This window comes from Polypterus senegalus, chromosome 10 (assembly GCF_016835505.1).
Source record: "Polypterus senegalus isolate Bchr_013 chromosome 10, ASM1683550v1, whole genome shotgun sequence".
Lineage (NCBI taxonomy): Eukaryota > Metazoa > Chordata > Cladistia > Polypteriformes > Polypteridae > Polypterus > Polypterus senegalus.
Genome location: NC_053163.1, coordinates 130,635,806 through 130,649,386, shown reverse-complemented (window position 1 = coordinate 130,649,386; position 13,581 = coordinate 130,635,806). Strand labels below are relative to the sequence as shown.

The following is a 13,581-nucleotide window of genomic DNA, read 5'->3' as shown; positions in this document are numbered from 1 at the left end:
CTTATTCTTTTCTTAAAATGGTACATTTTCTCAGTTTCAACATTTGATATGTTTTCCATATTCTATTGTGAATAAAACACGGGTTTATGAGATTTGCAAATCTTTTCATTCTGTTTTTATTTATATTTTACACAGTGTCCCAACTTTTTTGGAATTGGGGTTGTACTACTTATCAATAGCACCTGATGACCCTGATTCTATTGATTCACTAACAGAATGTCTGACTAGTATCTCAGAATGGATGAATAGTAACTTTCTCAAGTTAAATAAAGAGAAAACTGAAATCTTAGTGATTGGCAATAATGGATACAATGAGGCTATTAGAAATAAACTGGATACATTAGGATTAAAAGTCAAGACTGAGGTAAAAAGCTTAGGGGTGATTGTTGACTGTAATCTGAATTTTAAATCACATATTAATCAGATCATTAGGACAGCATTTTTTCACTTAAGAAACATAGCTAAAGTTAGACCTCTTATATCACTGAAAGATGCTGAGAAATTAATTCACGCGTTTGTTTTCAGTCGACTAGATTACTGTAACGCACTCCTCTCAGGACTACCCAAAAAAGACATAAATCGTTTGCAACTAGTGCAGAATGCAGCTGCTAGAATCCTAACTAGGAAAAGAAAATCCGAGCACATTTCTCCAGTTTTGATGTCACTACACTGGTTACCTGTGTCATTCAGGATTGACTTTAAAATTCTTCTTATGGTTTATAAAGCCTTAAATAATCTCGCTCCATCTTATATATTGCAATGTCTGACACATTATATTCCAAATCGTAACCTCAGATCCTCAAATGAGTGTCTCCTTAGAATTCCAAGAACAAAACTTAAAAGAAGTGGTGAGGCGGCCTTCTGCTGTTATGCACCTAAAATCTGGAATAGCCTGCCAATAGGAATTCACCAGGCTAATACAGTAGAGCACTTTAAAACACTGCTGAAAACACATTACTTTAACATGGCCTTTTTATAACTTCATTTTAATCGTAATTTAACTTAATCTTGATACTCTATATGTTCAATCTCCTCAAAATAACTATTCATGGTGGCTCTAAAATCCGTACTGACCCCTACTCTCTTTTTTGTTTCTTTTTCCGGTTTCTTTGTGGTGGTGGCCTGCGCCACCTCCACCTACTCAAAGGTTCATGATGCTCCAACAATGATGGACGGATTAAAAGGCAGAAGTCTACGTGACCATCATCATCATCAAGCCCTTCCGTGAGAATCCTAAATCCAAAGAGGACTGTTTCATTTATATTAGGTAGAATGCCCAACTGGGACTGGGTGGTCTCATGGTCTGGAATCCCTACAGATTTTTTTTTTTTTTTTCTCCAGCCGTCTGGAGTTTTTTTTGTTTTTCTGTCCCCCCTGGCCATTGAACCTTACTCTTATTCGATGTTAATGTTGATTTATTTTGTTTTATAATTGTATCTTTCATTTTTCTATTCTTTAATATGTAAAGCACTTTGAGCTACTGTTTGTATGAAAATGTGCTATATAAATAAATGTTGTTGTTGTTGTTGTTGTATACTGTATATATCTATCCTTCTTGGCACAGCTGGGAGATAATCCAAAATCGCTCTCTCCTACCGAGCTTTTCCCAGGGCCACAAAGATCTTTCACTGGGCATCTAATGTTTCAGTACACAGCTCTGTGCAGACGCTGAAAGCTGCTTTCAAGACAGACATGCAGAGAACAACGTTCTTAAGATGACCTTCAAAATGTAAAGAAGACAGATTTTCTGACATTTTACTGGTGGCTCAGTCTTTCTGCTTTAAAGGACCTCACTGTGATTTCCACAGAAGTCCACTTCCAGGCTTAGCTTGTCCTTCATCAGGTCTGGCTCTTATATATACCAACCACATGCTACATTGTAGGCACAGTATTGAGCCAAGTTAAGTTTGACAGTCAAGGCAGTGCCACATCAATCATGCCAAACTAGATTTGACTGAATGCTCTCCTCCTGTTTATAAATTTTGTTGAATTTCTAAGCACCCTGAAGAAATTGTTTAATAGGAAACATGGAGCTGCCAGACTATTTTCACAAAATGAACACAAAGACAATGCTTGTTGCTGGTGGAATCAAGAAACTGGCCAAGCAGGTGCAGGAAGAAGGTAATGCCTTTTTCAGCACATTCCCAGGTCAACCTAGCAATCAACTGTTTGATTAGTGACACAGACTTATTAATTTCCAACAAAAGCTGTTTAAGGTGAAAGAAAGACATACTGTAGTAAAAAAAAGTACATATTTAGTGATGGCCAAGGGAGAATAATTCTTATTTTGTAAAGATTACTTGCTCAACTCCAGGTTATCAATTTTTGATGTCTTCTCCTAACCCTGTGAGGTTAATGCAGGCAAAAGGACACTGCTATAAAGTAAGAAGGAACTTGTCAAGGTTGTGATTTAGTTTACCAAAAATAGCAAAACCCAAGCAAATAGGAGGAAATTAAAATGTCAAAAAATTAAAATTCATATGACAGGGATACAGAGACAGTGCAGGCTTTCCTGTTCCTTAATGTTAGCTGGGTAAACAATAGCTCCCAATGGTAGTACATCCCTGAGACAGAGGCTGGCATGCTGAAATTATGAATGGACTGCAGGCCACACCCCTTGTCTAGAAAAACATAGCAGATGACCAGTGCTGAGGCGCACACACGCACACAACGACTTCTCAGACACACACACACACACGCACACACAGAGGGGAGAGAGAGACACACACATCGTGTGCCCTGCTTTCCTCCCTCCCTCCCTCCCTCTTCCCCCCCACCTCACCTCTCTCTTTCTCTCTCTCTCTCTCTTCCACTGACTGTCACTGAGTTTAGAGCAACTTCACAAGCAGGAAGGCAGCCTGCAAGGTGCAGGCAGGAGGAGAGCTCAGGAACCTAGAAATAGAAATGGGATAGAGGTAGCACTTTGGGCAGGACAGCTGGAGTTTCTTTTCTGGACTGAGATCTCTCTATTTTTTGTCCACTTTGCTTTACAGCTTTCTGCTGTTCTTTTTTTCTTTTTTTTTTTTTTTTGTTTTAATTTGAGAGCGCCAAAGGAAGGGAACCTGCTTCCTCACTTTGTTTCTCGGCCTCTCAAGTGTGATGGATATTGCGGTGCTGGCATTCGGAAACTCACTGCATTCACTCCTGTGCCTGCACGGTATGCCCTGCCTGCATTTTGCTGCCACATTGGGAGTCTGACCCCGCCATGTGGGAATGGATGTCATTTGCCGCCGGGCTCCTTCCTGCTGTTGCTTCCACCTCCTCCAGCCCTCTCTTGATCCGTCTGGTGGTCTGCATCTTGCTGCTGCAGGCAGGTGCTGTCCTAGGGAGGTGCCCTGCTGAAGCGGGTGCTGCCGTTGGCCTTGAGCCCCTGCGGGGTGTCAACTGCTCTTGGAGCCTTGATCGACACACCCGAAGCTACAACCACCTGGAAGGTGATGTGAGATGGAGACGACTCTATTCAGCTACAAAGTTCTTCTTGCGCATTGAGAAGTCGGGAAAAGTGGATGGTACACGTCGAAAGAACTGCATTAACAGTGAGTATGTGAAGCGGGTTGGAATGGGGGTATTGGGTGCTGATAAAATTGACAAAAAAACTCTTTCTTGACCAATGAACATATAATTACAATTCTTTTCTTTACATATGCACAGATAAAAATGAAAATATTGAAGAAGTCTGCCTTCAGTAAATTCTACCATACTTGACTTTACAGTCCTCTGAAACAAATTAGCCAGACAATAATATATATGCATGACAACTTCTAGATGACTATGCATTTTATCATAAAGATGACCATCTGTACTGGCCAATTGCACGTTATAGAATTAGGGATGGCAGTACACTTCATTTGCCAATTTAGACTTTATCTTGACCCACTCAAAAGATACAAATGATATGGTGGGACTCTTCTATTTGATGAGCAGCTTATCAGCAGACTGATGCATACATCAGATGGTAAAGCAAGACAAATTGGCATAGGCGAGGTGTGCTGGAGATGTATTAGATGCCACCTTGATTATGTGTCCCTGACCATGTTGGCCTTTACCATTTTCAAGCAAACAGTCGCCATTATAGTTGCCAAATTCTGAGTTTCCAATTCATCCTGGGGCTCTGCTCTTAGTGCCTGCTGGGTGAAAGTGGCAACTCTGTCCTGTGCAGTTCCACATCATGACAGCAGTGGCACCCAGCTGTCTGACAATCATCTTTCTTATCTCTAAGGCATCACCTCTGGGAGATGATAAGACCTACATTCTTGTCCTTCAGCAATCACATCCTCAAATGTGGCTGAGCTTCAGCAGGTCAAGGGCTAGTAATGGATATGATGAAAAATTGCCTGACTTACTTCAAAACTCACATTGGTTCTTCCTCAGCCACTGCTTGCTCTTTTCTTTAACCTTTAACCTCCAAAATGCTCTTCTCTGTGGCCAATCCATCTTTTTTACTGCAAGCCTTTACTGTTAGCTATTTGACTTTTTCAAAGGAAAATGACACCTAAGGTGCAAGGAGGTCAATAAGTCTAGGCAGATTTCTACCATTGCTCACCCTGCCCACTTTGTAATATCATTATTACCTTTTAGAACTAGACCAGTTCAAAATATTCTGCAAAAGAACCAGCTGAAATAATTTATTTAAGACTGAAGTGGCATCTTGCTCAATCTAACACATGCAAATTGAGTCCGGATGGGTTATTAGCTTGAGGGTAGTTGATTATAGTAGGCACTAAAACATACTAGCATGGATCGAATGTCCTCATATGTCCATTTATTTATTTATTTTTTTTGAAGTTTTATTCATTTTATTGCAATCATTCCATGCAAATCAATCAATTTTTACAAAAAATTAAAATTGAGTTAAGAACAAGTCGACCCCCACCCCTGAGAGAGAGAGCAAGGCAAACGGCGTAAAATTTAAGGCTTGTATACATACCTAAATTAATAAGTTTGATAAGTCCGGATGGGTTATTAGCTTGAGGGTAGTTGATTATAGTAGGCACTAAAACATACTAGCATGGATCGAATGTCCTCATATGTCCATTTAACAGACTGTGTTGTGCTTGACGAATTAACCCAGAGTAATATAATAGGAAAATGAAGCAAACGGAATGTTTTGGTGTAATAATGTCTATTTTGTGAATTAACCCAATGGAACTCTCTGACTTAACAACCAATTATCATTTCATTAGATAAACATACGGCACGGTGGCGCAGTGGTAGCACTGCTGCCTCGCAGTTAGGAGACCCGGGTTCGCTTCCCAGGTCCTCCCTGCGTGGAGTTTGCATGTTCTCCCCGTGTCGGCGTGGGTTTCCTCCGGGTGCTCCGGTTTCCTCCCACAATCCAAAGACATGCAGGTTAGGTGGATTGGCGATTCTAAATTGGCCCTAGTGTGTGCTTGGTGTGTGGGTGTGTTTGTGTGTGTCCTGCGGTGGGTTGGCACCCTGCCCAGGATTGGTTCCTGCCTTGTGCCCTGTGTTGGCTGGGATTGGCTCCGGCAGACCCCCGTGACCCTGTATTCGGATTCAGCGGGTTAGAAAATGGATGGATGGATGGATAGATAAACATAGAAGATTATATTTATTTTATTATATGCCCACTCTGTCAATCAAATACTATGCTTGGGTGCATTACTGGTGGCAGGGGCTCAGCAGTGGGAAATGCCTTGCTGAAACAAAATCGGCAAAAAAAAAGTTTTTTGTCTTCTTCTTTCTCAAAAGATGCTCTCAAATATGAAGAATTGTATAATGTTGATCATTCATTTAATCTGATCAAGAATCTCCATCATAAACTTTGAAGAAAGAAAGTGCTTTCACATCTCAGCTCCTTGAGGTCAACGACGCTTTTGTGTGTAATGTTATCTATAAGCTCCCAAAAGAAATAAAGAAATAAAAATTACTAACACATTATGCTAAAAAATGACAATGTAATGCGTTGTGTTAATAAGCTTAGTTTAGTACACTTGACTAATCTGTCTGCTTCAGTATTCTGGGTTTAATACATTGAACTAACAGCCTCAGATGAGAACATTAGCCTAATAAGTACATGTAGCTAAATATGATTAACTTGCCAAGTTTAATGCAGTGGGCTAGCAGAACCAATTAAAGTCCTTGTGGTAAAGAGCCTAGTTTAAAAGTATTGTTTCAGTGCACTTAATGTAGGCCATTGGCTTAATGTGTCTAGTTACATGGATATGCCAAATTGAACACGTTTAGATAAATGCATTACTCAACATGTCTAGTTTAATGCAATATTATTGGTATAACCATAACCTTTAAGTTAATTAAAAGCAATGACTTTTGGGCCATTCTACCCAGTTCATTATATTATATTTTATAATCCCATTTAATGCATTAGGGCTGCTTAACACAGTTTAGTGCATTTGATGTTGTCCATCCTTTTTCTAACACCCTTACCTATTTCAGGGTCATGGGGATTAGCCATAATCTGGGAAAGAACCTTAAGTAGGGTGTCAGGTCAATAGGAGGCACATTCACACTAGGCCAGTTTAAAGTTGTCAATCCATCTAACCTTAACGTCTTTACAATACAGAAGATAAACCTCACCAAGACTTTAGGAGAATACATAAACACACAAGCCGTGCCCCATTGCATTCAAATACAGAACTTTGAAGTTGTTAGGTAGGCAAATGACATAACCCCTGTGGCACCATGCATAGATTAATGTACCATGCTTGAATTTTTGGATTAACAAATCCATTTCAGTGTCTTTGGGCTAAGAAGTCCAAATCATTCCACAAATAAGTCCAGTACATTTTACCGATCTTGCACATTTCAGTGCATTTGCAGAATAGTCAATCTGTCAGGAATGCAAGGATTTCGTGAACATGCTTAATTTACTTCTTTGGCATAGTGTGGCAGTGGCTAAGGCACTGCACTTTAAACCACACAGATACAAGTTCAGTCCCACACTGGCTCAGTGAATGATCCTGATCAAGTCACTAGACATGCATTGATAAGAGCATCTACAAAATACATCTATCTATCTATCTATCTATCTATCTATCTATCTATCTATCTATCTATCTATCTATCTATCTACATATACATATACAGTATATATTTATATGTAATAATAATATAATAATATTTATATATATATATTAGCAGCTGGAGATCCACAAAGGGAAAAAATGAATCACGTATCATAAAGTAGTTTTATTCCTGAGCTTTCAACCCCTACCAGGGGTCTTCATCAGAGGATAATGCTTAGACTTACAAGAATCAAAGGCAATATATAGCAATAACTTACGTGGGTTGCAAAGGGGTGGCTAGGCCAGTGGTGGGTGTGTGAGGGGTCTAGGTTATTGGGTGTAAAGTCATGTTTATTATGAATAACTTCTTCTTAAGTTTGCATATGCTGGATTTATGTCCAAGTGTCTGTTGATGGCAGCCAGCTCTCTAGCACTTTTAGTATTGGCTTTAAATTTTACTTGTACATCGTCCCAATTAAATGTATGTCCTGTTGATTTAGTATGCGTATAGATCAATGATAGTGAGTCCTTTCTTCTGACGGCGTTGCAGTGTTCCTGTATACGTGTTGCGATTCTTTTTGAAGTTTGTCCAATGTATACCGTGAGCACGAACTGCATGGAATGCTGTACACTGTGTTTCGTGTTTCTGCTGTCGATTTCTTGTTTTTAGCATTAAAGAGGACTGTGCGCAGATTGTTCGTGGGTTTGTGTGCTATTCTGACACCTGACTTGGCCCCCACGTAAGTTATTGCTATATATTGCCTTTGATTCTTGTAAGTCTAAGCATTATCCTCTGATGAAGACCCCTGGTAGGGGTTGAAAGCTCAGGAATAAAAAATACTTTATGTTACATGATTCATTTTCTCCCTTTGTGGATCTCCAGCTGCTAATATACAAACCGTATCACAGACCTTCTCTTCCATATATATATATATATATAAATATATATTGTGGTCCACGGCCGGGGCTGGAGCCCGGCTGGGACGCCCAGGAGGACGAGAGGAGGGCTTGTGCTTCCTCCAGACTGCGAGGGGGCATCCGTCCTGGTTATATTGGGGGCCTCGGGTAGAGGGCTTGGAAGCCCAGCCCTGTAGGGGCCCGTGGCCACCTCCAGGCGGCGCCCCGATGCCGGTGTATCCCTTGTGGTCCCCGGCCGGGACGCCCAGGAGGACCAGAGGAGGGCTTGTGCCTCCTCCAGATCGAGAGGGGGCGTTCGTCCTGGTTATGCTGGAGGCCTCGGGTAGAGGGCTTGGAAGCCCAGCCCTGTAGGGGCCCGTGGCCACCGCCAGGCGGCGCCCCAGTGCCTTATTATCCCGGGAGCCCGGCACTTCCGCCACACCAGGAAGTGCCAGGGGGAAGACGACAGGGGACACCCGGACAGCTTCCAGGTGCGCAGCCGGCACTTCCGCCACACGGGGGTGTGTCCGCGGAGATTGCCGGGAAGCAGCTGGAGCCCATCCGGGTTCCTATAAAAGGGGCCGCCTCCCTCCAGTCATGAGTGGAAGTCGAGTGGAAGTGGATGGAGCTGAGAGAGAGGACGGGACGCGGCCAGGAGAAAGAGAGGCACAGGACTGTGTTTGGCCTGGACATTGGGGGAATCGGTGCTGGAGGCACTGGGGTTTGTGAGTGCACTGAACTGTAAATATTGTATAAATAAACGTGTGTTGGGTGGAACTATGTTGTCCGTCTGTGTGTGTCCAGGCCAGCGTTCACTATATATATATATATATATATATATATATATATATATATATATATATATATATATATATTTACAACTTAATAAAAGGGTAAGTGTCTGTGTGAGTGTATCCATCCAATTGTATCCATTTCCCTCTCATTTGAAGAGATGGTGCATCACAGATATTTATAGTAATGCATTTTATTGCAAGTGTTTGTGATACACCATCTGTTAGTTTACTAGAAATGTTTGGTGATGCACCATTTGTTGGAATGACAACTTAATTTTATTACTACAATACATTCCAATAGAATGTGTACTTCAAAAGTTTATGCTAAATGCTATGTTGATTATTTAGATTTTAACCCATCTTAGAAAGGTAGCACAGACAATATAATGTATAAAACGTTAAGGGTTGTTTATCCATCACACACATATTTGCAAATCACTTTGATCTGAAAAATTGAGCTTGGTCTTAATCAAGAACTTATGCTGTGGTACACACAACACAACCCATGAATTGGATGTGTGGACTACCTTCAGGTCATTCTAATGGCAAGCAGCAGCAAAGCCATGCACCACGCCTGATAAAAGAATAAGAGCCATGCATGCAATACAGAAGATAAACCAGGATAAACCAAGAAAAGAAACTCATTGACATTTTATGACAGTGAAGCACCTTGCAAAGGCCAATTAGACGCAAGAGAAGTATACATCAATATTCCATGAAAAAGAATTTGTGGATGACTGATACTCAAGTCATACACACTGGGCACAAAAGAAAGTCATAGGAAAGGTGGTCCACCCTTGGCTGCTGTGTTTTGTTATGACCACATTTTTGTCTGCTCCCTGTCAAGTACCTTGAATTGTTACATTTCTTCGAGGATCAGAGGTTCAAGTATTTCTAGTAATAATAAAAACGCAGTTTAGTGTAGATGTGCTAATAGGTCCAGTATCGTTAATTTGGTAAATGTCCACTGTCAATTATTTTGTCTTGAAAACACAGGGTGTTGCAGTTGGGAGAAAAAGAATAATCTACTGCTTTTAGAGAATGCACTAGAATAAGTTAGTTACGCTACTAGTCATTTAAAATAAAAGTTTTAAGTAATTTTCTCCTAGTCTGGCAAATTTGATTAACAAGATAGGTTTAAATAGTTGGCCTATCAGATCCGAGCCTTATTTCTAATGGGCCAGTTTAATACATTTGGTGAACATGCTAGGATTAATGAATCGTACCAACAAACTCAGTACAGTATAGCTCAGTACATTTTGGTGGATTTACCTAATGAAGTGCATTTGGTGAAAATGTGTTTGTTTGTTATTTTCTGAACTCACTTATTTCAATAGAGGGTTACCTGAATTTGATTAAAATCTATTTATCCATTACCTTTACACAGTATTTCAATTTATGGTCATGGGGCAATAACAAGGGGTACAATGCAGGATGCAATCACTGGTGGGGTGACAGTCTGCCGTGGTAATAGTAGTAGTGTTGTCACTGAGAAATTCTGCCTTGCATTTTCATCCAAAACATTGTAGGATACATTAAGACCACATCGATATAAATGCAGGTTTTCCTAGCCTGTATGTATTTAGGATAAGGGAAGAAAACCACAGTACTTATGAGAAAAACCTGGTAGAGATACAGAGAGAGCAGGCAAGCAAACTGGGATCTGAACCCTGTCTCTTGGATATGTGAGGCAGCAGTGCTCACTACTGTATTAAAAGTGGAGATGCTATTTTAAATCCACTGAGCTCAAAAACAGTTAGGTGAAGTTGGGCTATAGAGTTGAGGCAAGTGAATGTATTATGGTTAACTCATTCAATAACAAGTCCTTTTCAATTACTTTGGGCTAATAAGCTTAATTCAACGTATTTGGTGAATAAGAAAAAATAAAGACTGTGCTAAAAGATGTACGCATAGCACTTCTGTCATAGCAGAGAAAGGGACAGATAACAGAAGGTGACTTTCCCTGAACAATGTTTGACTAGATGAATTGCCCTTTCAGCTCAATTTAAAGCCCTTTCATAAAGAGAACCTTTAATAGTTCCTATCATCCCTCAGCATCTTTGTGCTTTCATGGTGGGCTCGTTTATTTGCTCCTACCTGGACACTGCTGGGAGCAGTAATACCTTGATAGGACAGCAGCTCCCCATTCCCTTTCTGAGTTCAGATATCAGCACAGTGATGCCACTTGGGGACCTCATCCTGCACTGAATTTGAAACAAGAACTCTGCGTTAGGCAAGTTCAGATTACATGGCAATGAGAGCTGCTTTCAGCAGAGTCAATGCTCACAGCAATTGTTACACTAAAGAGGGTGAGCTCCCACTAACTTAGACATACATGTAGACTGGGCCAGTGATAGACATCTGACAGCTTAGATGTTCACATGCTCACATAGTGATTGGGTGGGAGGCAATCATCAAAGGAAAGGACACATATAAACTCAGTGGATCTGCATCAGAGATCAGTTACACACAGTTACTTACAAGGGATGGACACAAAAGAGCCCAGTACATACAGAGATGATTACATGGGCTCTGAAGTGCTCACACCCCACACGATGGGGGAATAGCTCACGAAAGCCCAGACGCGTATAAACACGTGCACACAGACTGTCTGGAGAGCAGCTCTCTTTCAGGGTGTGCTCGCCGACTGACAGTTTCACCCCTGAGTGGCAGGGTCATTTTTTCCAGCCCCTAGTCCCAGCCTTTCAGGTGCAAAAACAGTAGAAATTAGTCAACGGCTTTGCTAATTGACACTGGAAAAAATTGTATCAATCCCAGCAGACTTACATCTGGCAGCGTGGAGCGTGCGTCTGTCGACCGCTAGGATTTGGTGCGTTTACGGGTTAGTCTGGGAGGATGGAGTTACAGGATTTCAAAGATGACGACACTGTAACTCATGTGCTGCCTGGCATATGTGGGGCTCCAAGACTTGGAACGGTATTTAGGTGCGTAGCCTTTTAAAATGAATGTCTGTTGTGGGAGCTGTGGGGAATCTTAACTCTCCTGAACTTGGTGGTCCTGTATCAGTGGAGCTCCTGTACAAAGCTTATAAGTTCTCCACTTTGGGTCAACGTTGATTCTTCCCCTGTAACAGTGATCCATACACATGTGTGCATGTAAACTTTGCTCTGATACCCTGTCTGTAACATTCTTCATCACTGGTAAGAGATGAAAATATAAATGAAAGTATGCCCTAGAGATAAAAAAGGTTACAAGCCTGAAAATGAAGTATGCCCCAAATCTAACTTGTCTTCTCCTTCAGCTCAGGGGTTTTAGATCCAAGTTGTTATTTTTAATTTTAGTGTCTCTCCTTATGAAATATTGTTGGCAACCTGCTAATTTATGAGTCGTTTATATTCTGTTTTAAAAGGACAGCCTGTTGAAATATGGGTGTGTTTACAAAAAATAAAAAAGTGAAGAAAAAAAAAAGAGCAAAATCAAAGAGTTGACTGGACTCCAGTTTCTGACAAGACGCTCAGCCTAAGGAAATAATGTCATAGAATGAAAGGAATCAAGGAAGTCATCTGTAGCTATATGTTGCCATTATACCCGCGTGCCAGGAAGATGCAGTCTGTCAATGTGGCCCTTCTTGGCCGTGTGCATCAAAGACAAAAAAGAAAGAGTTCTCCTTTGACCTCTAGGCATAGAAGGGGGGAACAGTGCAGAGGTCAAGAAGAATGCCTGCGGGTTTGCTACGAGTTCTGCCATCAGATACCCAGGATGACTGGAGCAGAGATTTGAAGGTACAAAAAGAACCAAAGATGCTGGAGTTTATGCTGGTTTTTAGTGACAATCACAATGTGACCTTACTTTATCATGGTCCCCTAGGTCGCTGATCACTGCCCACATCGCAAAATCAGAACTGGCATTAGTAAGGATCCTTATACGGCAGCAGTAGAAGTGAAGGGGTCCATAGAGTTTGAAGATGCTGACTTGTAGCCTGTTGAACTGATTTTCTTCACGACTCCACAATGGAAGCACAACAGGGTAATGGCTCACTGCACCAGAGAGTGGTTCATTTGTTAGTACTGCTGCCTCACTGATCCAGTATCCTGGGTTTAAACTCTGCACATGGTCACTGTCTTTGTAGAGTTTGTGTGCTGCCCATGTTTGTGTTGGTTTTGTCAGATAAGAGGAAAAGAGGAAGGCCTAAGAGAAGGTTTATGGATGTGTTGAGAGAAGACATAAAGGTGGTGGGTGTAACGGAGCTAGATACAGAAGACAGGAAGATATGGAAAAAGATTACCTGCTATGGTGACCCCTAATTACAGCAGCCAAAAGAAGAAGAAGAAGACTCCAGTTTTCCTTCCACACTGTTAAAGATTAATTGGGTGTGTCTGCTTGTTAGTTTATCCTGAGATTCATAGATATCCCATACAGGGTTATAGGATCTTGTACCCAGTGCAAGTGGAATAGGATCTGGCCCTCCCACCCTTTACTAGATGAAATAAGCTGTATAATGTCATGTTATGTAGAAGACTTACAGAGAATGGAAGGATGTGTTTGCTCAAAAGCCAAGTCTGAGGGAAATGGATCTTTGAAACCTGAACAGGGTCAATGGTAAGAAAGGAAACTGCTCGGAGGAATACGTCTTATTACCTACTCTGCAGAGTAGAATCTTGTGGTCAGAAGTCTATGTTTTCTACTCAGGATGGAAATGAATTGATTATGGAGTCAGACAAGGCTTAGCTTGAATTTCTTTTAGGCATCAGAATTTTGATAAAAAAGCAATACCTGTAGTTATGGTAGCCTATTTTCCTAAAATAAAGTAAGTCATATATATGGAAGAACTTTGTATGGGATTTAATGTTCTGGGAAGGGAAATAAGTATGGATATTTAGACATTATTAAATATTTGGATATTCTTCTTTTTAAAAGTTTATAGGCATGGTAAAATTCCAAAT

At 41.0% G+C, this 13,581-nt stretch overlaps 1 protein-coding gene across 1 annotated transcript in view; it reads left to right on the top strand.

Moving 5' to 3' along the window:
• Nucleotides 1-2,823: 2,823 nt before the first annotated feature.
• Nucleotides 2,824-13,581, top strand: part of fgf22 (fibroblast growth factor 22) — a 72,243-nt gene continuing 61,485 nt past the window's right edge. Inside the window, exon 1 of the mRNA XM_039764591.1 lies at nt 2,824-3,536. Within this exon, the coding sequence (XP_039620525.1) occupies nt 3,206-3,536 (331 nt within the window). The 5' untranslated portion in view covers nt 2,824-3,205. The remainder of the gene's footprint in view (nt 3,537-13,581) is intronic.